This window comes from Mus caroli, unplaced genomic scaffold, assembly GCF_978045245.1.
Source record: "Mus caroli unplaced genomic scaffold, Mus_caroli_1 scaffold_7, whole genome shotgun sequence".
Lineage (NCBI taxonomy): Eukaryota > Metazoa > Chordata > Mammalia > Rodentia > Muridae > Mus > Mus caroli.
In genome coordinates, this window is record NW_028227262.1 from 23,499,635 (window position 1) to 23,516,671 (window position 17,037).

Consider the following 17,037-nt stretch of genomic DNA (forward strand, 5'->3'; position numbering starts at 1 on the left):
CCTTACTCACTTATTCACAGTAAGAGAAACAAGGGGGGCTTCACTGGGGTGAAGCTCAATAGCTCACCTAAAGCAAGTGGCCCCACCCAGTCAGTAGTGTTATCAGATGTGCATGCTCATATCAGTGCCCAGTCAGAGCCATGCTTAGCTAGCAGTTCCTACTGAGGTCCATGGCAGGGCTGGGATGATACAAGATACCCTGGTGCTGTCAACAGCAGTCCCATTATATGATTCATGCCACACGAAGCTTGGGTTTCTCGTCCACTAACCATATATGACGTGTGATAATGACCCTACAGGGATTTGGAGAAAATCAAAAATGATCTACTTCCTGGCTTACAAAGTCATGGACCAAACAAGATAGCTACTGTGACTATTGTTTTGTTTGCTCTCTTTGGTTGGCTAGTTTTACCACAAGGTCTACTAGAGACTACAGTGGTAAGCCACCCCACCTGGTGCATTAAGGGGGAAAGGTTCTCCCTGGTGCAGATAGATATGTTAGGTCTAGAGGGTGCACTGCCTTTACTGGAAGCCAGAGAGGCTCCTCTATCTACTGCACTTGGTGATGTCACTGGACAGGACTACTGGGCACCTAACCTTGTAAGCATAGATGCTATCAACGTGGATGAGAGAAGACTACAATTATGGACCAATGGGAGAGGTTAGTGAATATCCTTTGGAAGAGCTCTCATGAGCTCCCAGAAAGCTAAGAGAATTGGTTGTGCAATGATTTCCAGGCAAATTATCATAGTAACAATGCTGCAAAGACCCTTTTGAACAACAGAAAGTGCAAGGTCTTTGGAGTTACGCTGAGCCTTGAATTCTGAGTCCAATGTCCAAACCCAGCTACAAGCTGGGTCCACAGGAAAGTTAACTGAGCTTGGTCCCTTAAAGATTTTCTGTATTTAGAAGCAATGTAGATTGAGGTACCATCTTCTGGTAGAACCTGAGTTCAAGGGATGTTTTATATATACACACACACACTTCATAATCAAATATATCAAAGAAGAAAAAAAACCTTCTGAAACATTTGCATGACATTAGTCCATTAAAAGCAGTGAGGACTCCTGCAATGGAGAAAGGTCCTGAACTATTTAACTGTGCACTTTAAACTCACTTGGCCACAGGTGATTATAAATGCCCTGGAGAACAAAATCTTTAGGGAACATGGAGATAATATACAAAGTACCAAGGATGTCTGAAAAAATGGTAGATACTGGCTTATAATACACAATTCTCTCCTTCCCTCCTGGGTTCCTATATCACTCAACATGAGTGAGCAAAAATCATATTAATGGCGCTCTAACAATCTGGTGTTTGATGCCACAGCTAATCCATGGGAGACCAGGATCTGAACTCGGATCTGTCTGAATCCAATGCTGCTACACACGCTGCCTCCCTATCCATCGGTGATTCCCTAAGAGTCAACCCTGCTGTGGAAAGGGTGAGGGGATGACCCACTGAGAAAGAGAAGCCAGACTCCTACCTGATGTCGGACTCCATCCTCACCAACACACTGAGTGCAGGCCTCCTCGGGGACACAGCTGCCTTCCAGAAAGACTTGGTGTTGGGGACAGAAGCAGCCTTCTGAGGGATGGTCCCCACAGAAGCTAGTGTTCCCATCGCAGCGCCGAGGGCAGCCACGCTCACAGTGGTTATACACCAGAGACGGTGGGCATGACATAGCTGAAAACAGAGAATGAAGTCATCCTCAATGGCCTATAGCAGCCAGAAGCACAAGAAGGGCAGCCAACACCTGACAAACTTGCTAGAGCAGACATGACCAGTTTTCCCCAGCATTCACCCTTCCATCTTCCACTAAACTAGAATACAGCCCCGGCATACAGCCACTCAGTATAAGGGATGCAGTGCTTAAGTCCTTTGGGCTTAAGTGCAATCACATGACTAAGTCCTGACCAACCGACTAGAAGAAGGTGGCCATATCCTATGGGTGGGTTCCAGGAATCTGTTTTATTTTTAAAAGAAAACCGTGCCTCCTTTCTGTACTGCCATTTGGACCGTGCACTTCATACCTAGAGCTGCATCTTAAACCATGAGGAAGATAAGCATACCCAGCATCAATGGTGCCAGCTCCCTCTGACCACCTAAACAACAAGAATTCCTACTTCCCTGCTACTTGCAGCCAAATCTAATCCCAACCACTTAGGGGGATGCTCTGATGTTCTCCTATAGAATACAGACCTAGCTGAGGCCTTAAAGATCCTCTTAAATAAGACTCCGTGGTGATGACGAAAGGCCTTGGAAGAGAAACTATAAAGCAATTCCCCTCTCACATTATAACCTGGCTTGGCAAACTCCCTCCCACACAGTGGTTTCCAAAGATCTAGAGCACAGGGTTTTTCCCTGTGTACACAGTAAACGGTGGAGACGCACACAAAGCAAATAAACATAGAGGATGCTTTCCACAATGCAGAAAGCAGCCTTTGCCCCTTGGTCTGTAGGCAGATGGAGTAGGAGCAATGCCATCCACAAGGACGTAGAACCCAAGAACCCAAAAAATGGCTGAGGGGCAGGAATGGAGTAGTCCAGGTCTTTTGCTCTACTCTGCCAAAATTGAGGTGCATGGAGACTAAGAGAATAGCCAATCACTAAATGAGCTGCCCAAGTCCTCAGCCAATCACTAGATAAACAGCCCAAGTCCTCAGCTCCAGGTCAAAAAGGCTAAGAACTCTGTGATGGTGGACTCTAAGATCCACGGGTATAAAAGGTCTACACTAGCTTTCCCATTTGTAAATGAGCAGATCTGAGGAGTCAAAGGGCAAAATGCCACTCCCCACTTCACAATCCTGCCCAATGGATGTTCACTTGGCAGCTTCGTAGGATTTCAAATTCTCTTACTGGTTACACAACACTTAGCTGATGTCTACCTGTGTCTAAAACATCGAATTCCAACTATTTGAATATAAAAGTTCTGCATTTGAAGGGCTTCTATATTTGCAATCTCTTTTGATCCTAACTTGGTGATTCCTAATAGGAAATACAGGGGTTTTTATCTTCATTAGGCAGATGAGACTCTGCAGACCAGAGAGCGTGAGCAGGCCTATACTTGGTTTGTCTCCAAGGTTTAAGGGAACATGTAGGCACTCACCACAGAAATCAGTTGTCCTCCAATCAACACAGACCCCACTGGTCCGACAGAGATGGGCGTAAGAAGCAATCACCTCACACACTCGCTCCTGGTGGCAACTGTCTTGCTGGCAGATGGTATGGAATGTGGCTGGAGAGATGACCTTGTGGCATTCAGCAAACGACGCTGAGAGGAGGACCTGGCAGTGGGAGCTGTCAGAGACGGGACACTGCTCCTCAGGAACAGCCTGGCATGTGTACCCCGCCTGCTGCACCGTCCATTCCTGGACAAGCCTTTTCCAGTCTGTGGTGACCGTGCCATCTCGCAACGTGAAGTCATTGGCCCCATTTTCATCACAGATTCCTGGAGCAGCAACAACAAAACAACAAAAAGACAGCAGTGGCAAAAAGGAGGCCACTCTGTGCCTGCAAGGATGCTCTGCACCTCCCTACTGGATGCTGGGAACATCCAGTAATCTAAGCACCAACCCACACACGCATACACAGAAAACACAGAAAGGTATATAAAGCAGAAGAGAAGCAGAGAAGACCCTTTCTTACCGCAAAGACCATACATCTTTGAAGCAAAGGTCTTGGGGCTAAGCTGCAGTTGGAACTCGTTATTTTGTGGTGTGTATGTGAGGATGTGGCCAAGATGGGTAAACCTGACTTCATACATGATAGCGCCATAGATGCTGACTTCCATGTTTTCACCCACGTACGGGGCAAGGACCAGTCTCCCATCCACTGCCATCTGCTCAGACAAGAGAAAGATCACCAACAGGTCCAGCTCAGTGGTCCTCAACCTTCCTAACGCTGCAACCCTTTAATACAGTCCCTTATGTTGTGGTGACGCTGGTGACACACAACCATAGAATTATTTTCATTGCTACTCCATAACTGCAATTTTGTGACTGTTATGAATCATAATATAAGTGTCCATGTTTTCCAATGGTCTTAGGTGGCCTCTGGGAAAGGGTCAGTCAACCCCCAAAGGGGTTGTGACCCACAGGTTGAGAACTACTGTTCTATCTCATCCTAGAACTTCATTCTCAGCTTCTTGCTGAAGTTACTAAAGTTCCCTTGCATTTCTCACACTCCTCTGACTGAAGAGTCACCTACAAAGCTTGTCAGCAGCTCTTCCAGAAAACAGGAGGCTTTATATAGTGACTGTACAAAGCTGTATAATAACCACCAGGCAGGCAGCGTGCACCTGAACCAGAAAGCCCAGGGCTTCAGGTAGCCTAGTGAGTGAACCTCCATAGCCCTTCCCAGTAGGCTAGGTAAGTTGTCACTGCACCAACTACTAGGGCATCGTCTCCAGGACGAAGCAGCTGCTACCATGGTTTCAAGCCCTCAGTCTTCCTTCTGAGATCTCTCCATGTAGCACATCAAAGATATTAAAAATGTACTCACATCGGCAGCAAGTGTAGTTTTGTTGTAAAAACCTTGGAAGGGTTGTTTTGGTTTTTTTTTTTTTTCACTCTGATTTTAAGATTCCTTTGGCTATGAGCTCCTCGTTTGAGAACATGACTAACTCTGACTTCTCAGCAATTAGTGCTCATACCCAGGAATTCTTACCAAGTGAGAAAAATCTCGTCTACAAGTCGTTCTCACACCATGAAATATTTATGATTTCTAAATGAACGAGTAAAGAAGTTGGCATAATATAACCTTTTGTAAGCATTTAATCAAACAGTTATTTAGAGCAGTTTGGCAGCCTCCTAAGTTTTGAAGCCATACGTTTTGTCGAGGCCCTAAATATTTTCAAAGGCCCTGATTTAGGCACTAAATATTTCTGTTTGGAAAGCCCCCAGGCCTTGAGCACTGGGCTCATAATGCCTAGTGTATCCATGGTCCCGGTGCCAACCCAGTTTCTCATCAATGCCAGAAACTGGAACTAAATACACAACTCGCTATCTAAAACCCGCTCTCCCAAATCTGGACCCAGAGCAATGTGAAATCATGCCAAGACCAGAGAGACAGCGAGGAAGCCCACCGAAGGAGGAAGTGCCCTGCTAGTCAAGTGGAAGGCTGACTCCCAGGCAGCGGCAGCTAAAACCAGCTCCATGCAGTTTTCCTGAAGCTCCGCTCTGCCCCTACCATGGATCCCACAGAAAATTCCTCTCACCTCCATGTTACTGTGCAGCTCAACAGAGACACCAGCATGCTTAACCTCAATGGACTTCATGCAGGCTTGCTTTGCCCCGGGGCTGCAGGCCCCATTGTGGAGGAGCACTTCCAGGTCCTGCTCCTTGTTTTGAAAGATGACGTAGGAGCAGCTGCCGGTCAGCTTGAAATTCTGCCCATCGAAGGTGACGATGTGCCGAGTGGAACTGCCCGTGCACACACCTGAGTGGGGAAAGCCAACGCTAGGCGGACGGTATCCAGCCCATCTCATGCATGTCTGCAGCGATGCAGCCATGCATGCTGCACATAGTCAAAGTGAGCCAGCCACTGGGGTGAGGGAGGGGGAACTGCTCCAGGAAAGAAGGTGACAACACTTCAAGGGTACATGGTAATGTTGAAAGCACGAGGAGCTAAGCAAGCTATTCATGACGTCACTGTAAAGAAAATTCACCTCAAGACACAAGTGTCCCTCCAGCTAACAGCACTAGTGGCTGCAGTGACTTAGCCCATAAGAGATTACACCAGAGAAATATTTCCTAGGCCAAGATAAACAGTCGGGTCTCAGAACTCACTCGGGACCCAGTCACTCACATAATCAGCCAATTCTCAAGGCCCCTATTAAAACAGTGTGGGAACGTTAACCACTGTGATTCCACGTAAGATGACTCTGGGAGAATATCCCCACTTTGAATGTGCCAGTGCCACAGATTTGAAAGTGAGTCTTGGACCTAAGGGACATTGGAGATGATTTTTTCACACAAATCATGACTTGTTTATGGGGGTGAATTTTAACACACACACACACAAGCAATGAAAGGCAAGTTCAGTATGAGACCCCATCAACACCCCTGACTCATAACTAAGCCTGGGCACTGCCAACTTTTGCAGGTGATTATCAACATAGCGTGACTGGCAGGGCTGCTGCACCATCTCTCAGAGCTGGGCAGCCTCCATGACTTTCACCCAATTCCTTGAACACGTATCCCTTTCCAAGTAACAGACTGAATGCCATGGTCCCGAGGGTACTCGTGCTGCTAGTGGGCCCTGTTGGGACTTGAGTAAGTGTACCCCAAAGGCTTGGCTGCCAGCTGATGGCACTGTAGGACGTCCAGGGATCTAGCTAAGTAGACGGAAGTTAGGTTATCAAGGGTGTATCCTTGAAGGGAACACAGCACATCAGCCCCTTCATAGAGCCATGAGGTGAGCAGCCCTCTCCTGCCACCACATGTTCTTCCTAGAATGGGCTACCTCACCATGGCCCAAAACTCAAATGGATCCAGGTGACTAGAGACAACCCACCAGACAGTGAGTGAAGATAAACCTTTCTTCTTTTTAACTTTGTAGTATCAGGTCTTTTGACATAGCTGTGGGGAACTGAGTAAAATGTTCCCTACTGGTCAGCTTGATATAATAGTGTTATATCAAGCAAACAACCTCAATTACCAATGACAATGAATCATTACATCCCAAGACAAAGATTGTTAACCAGAATAGCTCTGTCCACCACCACATCAACCGTGACATGGTAAGTTAGAGCCAAAGAAGCCCAGAATTGCATTGTGCTTGCCAATTGCTTACTTAAAGGCACAGTTAAACCGTTGGACTTCAGTGGTCCTCTCCCGTCTCTCTTGCCTAATGGGGTTGCAATCACTACCCTTGGGGACTGTCATAAGAGTTGCAATCTAGACTAGACGCCAGCCTAAGAGTACATTACATGAATGTTTTGTTTGATAAATAGATCCATAAATCTTATGACTAAGTCAATGCCACAGATGAAATTCAACAGTGTGGGAAGCATAGAGAATCTTAGGCACTTCCATTTTCACAGTACTAATTTGTCTTTCAACAAACCATCACTGTGTACTCCTGTTTAGTGGCAAGGTCTGTCTCTCTCTTTCTTTCTCTCTTTCTTTCTTTCTTTCTCTCTCTCTTTCTTTCTCTCTTTCTTTCTTTCTTTCTTTCTTCCTTCCTTCCTTCCTTCCCTCCTTCCTTTCTCTCTTCCTTCCTTTCTTTCTTTCTTTCTCTCTTTCTGTTGTTTATGGGTATTTTGCCTGCATGTGTGTCTGTCCAATGTGACTATGGAGACCAGACAGCATCAGATCCTCTGGAGCTGGAGTTATGAGAATTTTGAGCTGCCATGGGGGGGGTTAGACATCCATCCTGGGTCCTCTGGAAGAACACCAAGTGCTTTTAATCAGTGATCCATCTCTCCAGCCCCTACCAGTTGTAACGGGCCACATCTACTGACACACTCCATTGTGTGACACACTCCTGTGACACAGGAAAGGTTAAAGTAACCCACCTACAGAATGAGAAACTGAGGTACACACGATAAAATGTTATCAGAGAGCTACAAAACATTTTCAAAATTATACCACTCATCAATGCGCCCTCGAATCCACTCTACCTCCTCTCTCATTTTCTCCACATTCTGGTATCTCAGAGTCACCCTACAGAGCAGAGAGAAGTAGCTACAACTGAGTACCACATTAAGCCTTTGTTTAGTCTTGTTGTCAAGAACAATGGATACACACTACCGAAGTCGACTGACAAACAGAAAGACTGAAAGAGACTCTGGGCGTTGGAACCGAGCTCAGTGGTTACTGTGCAAGCCTAGCATTCGTGAGGTGCCAGGTTCCCAGCACAAGACCCAAGGGAAGGGACGGGGAAGGTATGTGGCATCTGAGAAGTGACCCATAAAAAGGAAAAAAGAGGGAAACCAGGGGCCTGGAGAGACATTTTTTAAAAGCTAAAACACCAGGAGTCATAAAATTCTGGGCATATACTGAGGAGATGGCTTTCCTGCACTGGCTCCATTGAATGAGAAACCTCCTAACCCCTGAGAGTGACAGGAGTCTGTCAAAATGACTTTCAAAGTGACTCCTCACTGAGTGGAGACTCCCCCTTCCCCCCCCCAAAAAAAAAGGTCACAAGAGAAAACAGTATGACGCAATATATACTAATTAAAATATACTCAAATCTTTATAAACCATAAAAAACACCTTGAATAAGAACTGTAAAAACTAAGAAGAAACAGGGCCCGAGAGGTGCTCCTGCTGCTGAGACTGACAAACTGAGTCCCGTCCCCGGAGCCTACGCGACGGAAGGAAAGAACTGAGCTCTTTGACTTCCACATGGGCTCTCACAAACACAAGACAAAGCAAGAAAACAGAGACTAAAAGAAATACACAAAACAGAAATTGGTGTTGAAAAAGTTGACTGGGCTCTGGAGAATAAAGATGGTGGTGGGGAGGACCCAGCTAAAATCAAATCACAAAATGAAGGGCCCAGGGAGGATAGACCAAAATGAAAATGTAATGAGAAACACTGAAGAAAGAAAGCAAGAAGCACATGTGTGTGTGTGTGTGTGTGTGTGTGTGAGAGAGAGAGAGAGAGAGAGAGAGAGAGAAGGAAGCAGCCAGGGATGCCGAGAGGACGTCCAGACAATGTGGGAGCAGAAGGCTTTAAAAGGCTTTAGAAAGGAACTGACATATAAAGACTGAGGCTGACGCGTGAGAAGATTCCAGAACTTAAGGAAGACGCAAATCTAGATGTTGAAAACATGTGACAAATGCCTGGTATTTTTTTTTCCCCATATTGGTTGTCCCTGAGTAAATCTGAGGTTTGCTCTTTCTTTGTTTTTAAAACGGTAGGATGAAAGTATTCAACTTCAAAGATCAAGAACACTCCCTGCCAGGCATCAGGTAAAAGTATCAATAGTTCATGAGGTGGAGAAAAAAAAAAAAACAGTTCGTCACCGAATTCTCAAAAACAATGTACAAAGCCATGCAATCCCTGAGCAGCATCTTCCAGAAAGAATGCAGAAGTGGATCAAGACCAGAGGCAGAGGGAAATGAGACAGGGGTAACGCCCATGATGGGCAGGCCACAGAGAAGTTAAAAGGCTTCCTTAAACACTGACTTCCCAAGTGAATGATTGAATGGGGGGGCGGGGGGAATGTGAGGGGCATCAAAGCCCATACATGCGTGTGGAAATATCACAGTCAAGTCCATTAATATGGACTACCACACTATTTGATAAATACAATAAAAACAAAACTAACAAATGGCATACCCTAGAAGGGCAGGGGAGACAGCTAATGTAAGCAACCCTGGAAAGCCAAATCTCACTCTGAGATGAAATATAGAAATGCTCTAGTTGGTGGGCTTGCTTTTCACACGGATTGGGGAGCAACAGCATGTGTCTTCTAGAATTAGGCAAATGTATTGTGGACAATGGGATTCAAGCTTTCTTGATGTCTGAGAAAGGGAAGGATGGAAACATGTAGAAAGGATGATAAAGTCAAATCAAAAAGGTGCCCCAGGGCCACACTTGGGACCTATGAGGCAAGAAAACCACTGACACTAGCCAACTGGTTACTCAAATCAGAGAAAGGTAAGAATCCATGACATGGTTGTATTAACATAAATAATTAACTAATGAGAGAGGTGTGAAAGTTCTTCCTTTTGCTTGAATTCTAACCTATATGGTGGGGGTGATGGGAATTGAAATCCCTCCTTACTGGGCAAGCAGTACAGAAAAACATATCAGTCGGCAATCATCAGTTCAACAATCAAGTTCAGAACTCTGGAGCAGAGGCACATCTCTGGTGGCTTTATGAACACCATCGCTATGTGCAATGAATAATATACCAATAAAGTTATTTTAAGAGAGACTTCTAATGCCAAAAGAGCTTTCAATTTCAATGTAGCTAATCCCCACGGCCTAGTTTTGTCACATATCCCTTTCGCTCGTGGGTATAAAAGGAGGGGTGTTGATGGCTGGACCAAGGCTCCCTTGACAAGAATACCTCCCTTGTTGGACCTCCCCTAAGAGGGGCAAGTAGGAGGCCCAAGCCCAGTGAGCATGACTCTCGGGAATCAGGAGATAAGTCTGTGTCTCACTCAGTCACAGGGAATCAGAATTGTCACTGTCTGCCTCTTGCCTGAGGAGTCTTCTGGCCATAGGTGCCCAGAAAGCAAGGGAGACGATGTTTGGAGAATTCTTCACTAGGGCCCAGTGGTGAGATAAGTCCCCACTAATCTTGGGGACTGGATGGGAGCTAAAAAGGATGGTCTGGGGATGTACTCAAAGTAGTTCTTCCTAAGAGAGCTGCCAAAGAGCAGGACTCAGAGAGAGAGAGAGAGAGAGAGAGAGAGAGAGAGAGAGTCACAGCAGACTGAATATAAAGGCACCGGAAGCTTGTATGAACTAGCAGCCAGGACTAGGAACAGAAAAAGCCCAGGGAAGGATGACAGGAAAGCCCCAAGGGAGCCTATGCACAGCCCCATGGGGTCTTCTGAGCCCATCCATCCCTTCTTCCCATTCTCAGCTATGAGAGAAACTGTGCACGCTTATTTCTTCCCCAACGTTGCACAGTGGAAGCTGTGCCCTGGCAGGTATTTAAACTCTAATCAAGTTCAAAGTTTCAATCACTGCACAGCCATCTAGTGACTGACTGAGACTGTCTGATGACTGACGTGACCATAGGATTCTTTATAAGTAAACAGAAATAGCATGAGCTCTGGGGCCGTTTTCTTTTAAGTCAGAAGGGGAATGTATCCCGTTAAATGTGTTCTGAAGTGATGTGAAATCCAGTTCTGACTGTATCCCACAATTATGTCCGTCTCCACTGCAGAGACAAGCCCTCACAGAGGCCATTTTTCCCAGCAGTGAGGCAGAGGGCTGCCCCTCCCACATGCTTACAGGGGATGGACCTGTGTCCAGCTCTTACATCGGGTCACCTGATGGTATACAGTTGCATGCAACCACATACAACTCTAGCTGGAACTCAAGGGCAGGGCTCTGGAGGTGTGTCGGGTATGCAGCTACACTTCTGACATCTCAGTGATGTATATTCTTAAAGAGTGTTGCCGAGCTGGGAACATCAGAAAAGCAATGCTTCCTGTGGTTCTGACTTATCCAGAGAAAGGAGTATCTCCCAAGAGGGAAGGAGTATACAGCAGGATAGTACCAGGGTCGTGGGGCAGAAGAGGTACCTCCACCTATCTGCTTCCACAATTGTTGTCTACCCAGCAAGTTAAAAACCTGCTCCCCAACACAATATAGGCCAGGGGAATGAAGGACTTACAAGGGCAGGTCCAGCGGCAGCCACACGTCTCCTCCACCCGAACAGAAGACTGGCTGTTGGCACATGAAGGCCGGGGTCCATGGTCACAATTGACACGATGGCTCTGCAGCAAGGTCTGGCCATTTTCCAAGCAAGTCACTGTGTGGCACTGATCTGGCAAGGTCCAGACATCTCCAGGCTATATACAGAGAAAACAGATTTGAGAAAGGACCAGGATAAGGCACACCAGGTCGAAGTCCACCCACATGTCACTGCCTGCTTCGCGGGATGGGTTAGGGCTGGACAGCAGCCTTTTGGCACAAGACAAGAAACGTAAAATTTAAAGAGGGACTCCCCCCCCCCAAAAAAAATGGCAAATAACATGCAGGAGAATGAGTCTAAGACCAAGCAGAGTAATTAGTCCATAGAACAAGAACCCCAACATGTATTTCTGACCTTTCCTCCCAAGTCAGCAGGAAGGGACTCACCCTCTTCTCATTCCCATCTTCATCCACACAAACTCCAGAAAACCCTGAAACAGACACAGAAGGACTCTGGCCGCCCGCATCGCTGAGGAGCTAAGCATTCATAACACCTGCTACTCAACACGCCTCTGAGAGGAATGTGACAGGTTTCACGCTGGGGATCTGAGGACACAAGGAGATGACCATCCTGTGGCCCTTCAGACATACTTTATGACAGTCAATAATTGTGATAACATTAGCTATCACATGGCAGTAGCTTTCATTTTTCTCCTTCCATGCCTTCCAGGAGTGGGTGTGGGGGGTGTGAAACCAGATCACATAAAACTTGAAAGAGATCTGCTTTTAATGACTGCTGCCAAGATAGCTCCCATCCATCAGGAAAGGTCCATAACCCTATAGAAGGTTTTAGTTTAAAACTAATCATATTAATATATAAAACCAGACCAGAAAACAAAACATGTTTCTAACCTAAAGTCAATTTAGCCTGTGGTCCTTCAATGTTGGATTCGATGGTGTATTTCTAAAGTCCTTTACATGTATACTGAGAGTAAGCAGAGGACCATGGCTCATTAGGATGCTGGGATTTTTTTTTTGCTTACGTCTCTCAAGTCTTTCATTCAAAAATCCCCTCGGCACAAACAAGCCGGGACTTCCTCTCCCTAAAAAGTCAGATGGAAAGTTGAAGCAGAAGCAGGCTTGTACACAGGAAACTCTCCAGAGACCCCTAAAGGTGGCAGTGCACACCTTCACAAACAGAAATGTGAAAGTTCTGGTCCATGTGACAATCTTCATTCTTCATCTAAGACTAAATTCTCTATACAGGTATCTTTGAGTCTTCAGAATGGTAATTTTGTTTTTAAGGGGTTTTCTGGTTTGGTGCTGGCCAGGGTGGTAGTGGTTGCTTGAGAACTGAAAAAGGAAACGTATCAGAAGACTCACCAGAACACAGTTTGTGGAAGAAGGAGTTGCCCAGGGTGGCCATGGTGGAGAGGTCTTCAACTTGCCGGAGCTTTACCACATTGGAGCTGGCCCCAGGGCCTGCCAAGATCCTCAGCTGGGCTTCATCATACCGATCCCCAACCCCAACTGGGAACACTGCCACACCTACATTAGCCAGGCAACAAGAAAGGGTCTATGGTCAGGTGAACACAACACATAACACTACATCAGGCAGCCAAACAGAGCCTCATGCAATCCAAGCTGGCCACACACCAGCAAGCCTTTGAGGAGATGCCCACGCAGGCAGCAGGTGCTAATAAGCTACTGCTGTGTATCAGGCACAGGTATAAGCAATGGGGATGCTGAGCAGGTAAAGTCCCTGTCTCCTGTCCTCATAGCCAACACCAGCAGGACATAAATAGCAAACATAAAAGGCAAATGCATGGCATTTTCAGATGCAGAGAGAAGATTGCAAGAAACTAGGAGATGGGAAGGATGGAAAATGCACAGCGAGTGAGAATCGTTTCATGGAGAAAGACCTGAGATAAGGATGAAGGAGCCACAAATACAGCTGGGGAAAGAATGTTCCACACAGTGAGCGCAGCAAGTATAAAAGCCCAGAATGGAAGCTGGAGGAGACAGAACATGCAAGAGAGGAAGGAAGGTCTGGAGCATGCAAAGCCCCATCAGCCACAGCAACAACTCAATGTCTTCTCCAAAGGAAACAGAAAGCCAAGACCCCAGAGGAGTGGTAGGCGCTTGTCTGTACAGCGGCTGTGTTGAGGATGAGCCATGGGAGTACGGGAGATACTCAGATAGTCAGAAAGCTAGCACACTCTCATGGGCATAAGATGGCTCAGTTTGTGTGCAGGAGCATGAGTCTCAACATTTTTTTTTAAGATTTATTTATTTTATTTTATGTATGTGAGCACACTGTACCTGTCTTCAGATACACCAGGAGTGGGCATCAGAACCCTTTACAGATGGTTGTGAGCCACCACATGGTTGCTGGGAATTGAACTCAGGACCTCTGGAAAAGCAGTGAGTGCTCTTAACCACTGAGCCATCTCTTCAGCCTGAGTCTCAGCATTTTTTTTTTTTTGAAGATGCAGCTACTTGATTAGGTTGCATGTGAGAGAAAAGGCGAAGTCAGGGGGGCTGAGATTTCTAACTTGAACAACTCCAAAGAGTGGTCAAGATGACAACAGAAAACGAGGTAAAGCTGGGACAGAGCTGATGAGGAACTGTCTCTGGGTGAGATGAGGAGTCTGAGTGTTGACGTCAGCAGTCCATAAATATATTTAGATCCCTGACACTGAATAAGATTTCTCAATGAGCCCAGGAAGAGAGCTTGGGAACCTAACTCAGTAGTAGACTGTCTAATGTGTGTAAGGCACAGGGTTCAATGCCCAACACTGTAAGAAAAAAAAGAAGAGAAAGGATGCCCACCCAGACATGCCTGCAGCATCTTAGTGGGGTCTCGGGATTATGTGTTGGACACTTACGATTGGATCTGGCAGCATCTGCTGCTGTGTCCACGGGATCCAAGGAGGTATCCATGACAATGATGACCACTGCTTTGGAGGCTCCAGGCCTGGCTCCGTGGATTTGTGAAGTTACATAGCGCACAGCAAAGGCCAGAGCATCCCCTGAAAGGAAAGAGTGGGATGGAGTATTCTAGACCCTCTGAGCAATGGGCTTAATTAAGGGCTGACTCGGGTACATTTAAAAGATGAGCAGTTATGACTCAGAACAATACTTGGTGGGACTGGAAAATGACACAAAGGACCATCTAGCTTCTCACCAATCAAAAGAGGAAACTCAGACCAAGGAATAAAGTTACTGGTCAAGATCACTCAGTCAGAACACAAGAGTGAGGATCAGCACACAAGTTCTACATCTAGCTCGCGGCTCCAAGCATTACCAATCTGGCTGGGGCCACCCTCCTGCTGCATGAGGTCCACCAAACTCTGTAGATGGGCTTTCTCCTGGGCCACATTCCACGGCACATCAATGGTATTGATGCTTCCATACTGTATCACGGACACCTGCGTGAAGTGGGGCCCTAACAGGAAAAGGAGAAGGGAAACATTTAGAATCAATGAACCCCAGGAAGAGCCTCTCCCTCACCTGCAGGTTCAAGGGCATCACTCACCAATGTTGGCCTTTGAAATGAAAGCCTTGGCAAAACTCTTCATTTTATCAAAGGAAGACTCTGGCAAGCTAGAGGAGCCATCCAGGAGCAGGACCACATCCAGGGGTTGGCTGCAGTCTGCAGAGAGAAACAAGAAGATGGGTACACAGGTCATAGGTGCTGATGGAAGACCAGCCATCAGCCCCCACAGCAGCCAGCGGTCTTCAGTGCACCACTGAGCATGTGTTTGCCAGGGAGGGCAGGGCATGGGAATGGGTCAGGTAGAAGGACAGAGGAGACAGTTCCTGAATCTATGGGCTCACTAGATTGACGGTCATCGAAAAGACTGGAGCTCTACCCACAGACACTGCAAATAGCTGCAAATGAGAGCAAGAGGCTGCCCTCTCTAAATAACAGGGAAAGTAACTGAGGTTGTTTATGGGGAAGAAGGGGGCCAGGAAAAAATATATATGTATATGTATACATACATGTACATATATATGTACATGTATATGTATGAAAATGTCATTCTAAGACTCATAATTCTGAGAATTAACTAAACAATTAATAAGAAAAAGAAAATCTGCTTCTGTGTTATTGGGTCTAAGACTGGTTGAAACAAGGGGAAAGAGACAGTACAGCATGTAACTGGGAAACAGGCTGTGTGTGACCTTTGAAGGAGTCAAGAAAATGTGGCATCAGTGCCTGGGAGAGAAGGAAGTTGTGCCATTCACAGAGAAGTAAACAGAACTGAGATCACTGAGTTAAGTGAAATAACTCACAAACATCACATCCAAACATCACATTCTTTCTCATATGCTGAATCTAATATCTATACATAAACTGTGCATGCGTGCACGTGTGTGTGTGTGTGTGTGTGTGTGTGTGTGTGTGTGTGTGATGAAAATAGAAAGGAAGCTATTTGAAGGAAGGAAGGGGCCAGCAAGAGGGACAGAGAAGACTAATGGGACAAGGTAATAAATGTGAGCAAAGTATCTGAAGCATTTGAACAACAATATAATGAAACCCATTATTTTATGGGCTAACTAAAACAGTAACTTAAAAAGCAAAGAAAATGAGCTTGTGTGTTTTTGAGTCTCTAGGGCAGGTAGAGTTCCTCTGTCCCATGCCAGTCCCACATGTCACTCCAGGTCAAGCTGGCCACAGCTGCAACCATAAGAAGAAAACACCCAGCCAGAACACATGCAGACAACCCAGGTACTTTTCTTACTAGCAGAAAAATCAAAGTGATATTAACCAGTCTGTGAAGCTGGCTATAAACAAAAAAGACGGAGCGCAGGGATGGAGAGATACTGAAAGGAACTGGTTCTTCTGCTGTAAGGACATCAGCTTGTCAACCTGGCTATGGGGGAGGACTGTACGTTATAAGGCTCAACTGGCCCACAGAGTAATTTTAAGGCCAGTCTGGGGAACTTACTAAGATCCTTCCTCAGAAAGAAAAGGGAAAGAGGGCTGGGTGGCTCAGTGATTGGGTGCTTGCCTAGCTTGGATCAAGCCAGAGGTTCAAATCTTAGTCTGTCTCATTATAGAAACAGACAGACAGACAGACAGACAAGTTACTGATTTGATCCCAGTATAGATTAGGAAGGCAATGGTTTAATCCTAGCACTCAGAAGGCAGAGGCAGTAGGATCTCTGTGAGTTTGAGGCATGCCTGGTCTACACAGAGAGTTTCAGGGTCACATAATAAGATCCTGACTCAAAACAAAGCAAATAAATAAATAAGCAAGCAAGCAACAGTAACAGCTGCACTTTTTAAGCCACCATAGTATGCCAGATGCTGTTTCAAGCTTTTCACAAATAGTTGCTGATATCCACTGTTCATAGATGAGGAGATTAGCAAAGCCCAAAATTATCAGCTAGCGAGTGGCAGTTCTAGACTCTAGCTTCTGGACCTGTGTGTTTAACCTGCACATGCCGCCAGGTCTCCTAGCCTTGCTTCTGAGAACAGAAGCTACTTGGAATAATCCCGTGTGCCAGCATGGCCCAAAGGACAGTTAACAATCATCAAAACAAGCAGAAGTTGCCTGCCAAGCAGAAGGTGATCTAGCCTGGGTAGGGAAGCGGGGGTGAATAGGACTTGTACGTTTTCTGTATGTCCTCTGTACTGTTTAAATTTTAGAAATGGGCTCCTACCACCACTGAATTTATGAGCAGAGGCAATAAGAGGAG

General features: G+C 46.0%; 1 protein-coding gene across 2 annotated transcripts in view; it reads right to left on the reverse strand.

Annotated features, from left to right (window-relative positions):
• Vwf (von Willebrand factor) overlaps positions 1 to 17,037 on the reverse strand; it is a 135,771-nt gene that overhangs the window by 25,678 nt on the left and 93,056 nt on the right. For both annotated transcript variants that reach the window (XM_085839881.1, XM_085839882.1), the window contains exons 29-38: positions 14,867 to 14,983; positions 14,636 to 14,776; positions 14,217 to 14,360; positions 12,712 to 12,876; positions 11,776 to 11,819; positions 11,309 to 11,486; positions 5,219 to 5,439; positions 3,649 to 3,841; positions 3,110 to 3,451; positions 1,487 to 1,686 (exon numbers count right to left, since the gene is read on the reverse strand). In XM_085839881.1, coding sequence (XP_085696007.1) covers positions 1,487 to 1,686; positions 3,110 to 3,451; positions 3,649 to 3,841; positions 5,219 to 5,439; positions 11,309 to 11,486; positions 11,776 to 11,819; positions 12,712 to 12,876; positions 14,217 to 14,360; positions 14,636 to 14,776; positions 14,867 to 14,983 — 1,745 coding nt within the window. The remainder of the gene's footprint in view (positions 1 to 1,486; positions 1,687 to 3,109; positions 3,452 to 3,648; positions 3,842 to 5,218; positions 5,440 to 11,308; positions 11,487 to 11,775; positions 11,820 to 12,711; positions 12,877 to 14,216; positions 14,361 to 14,635; positions 14,777 to 14,866; positions 14,984 to 17,037) is intronic.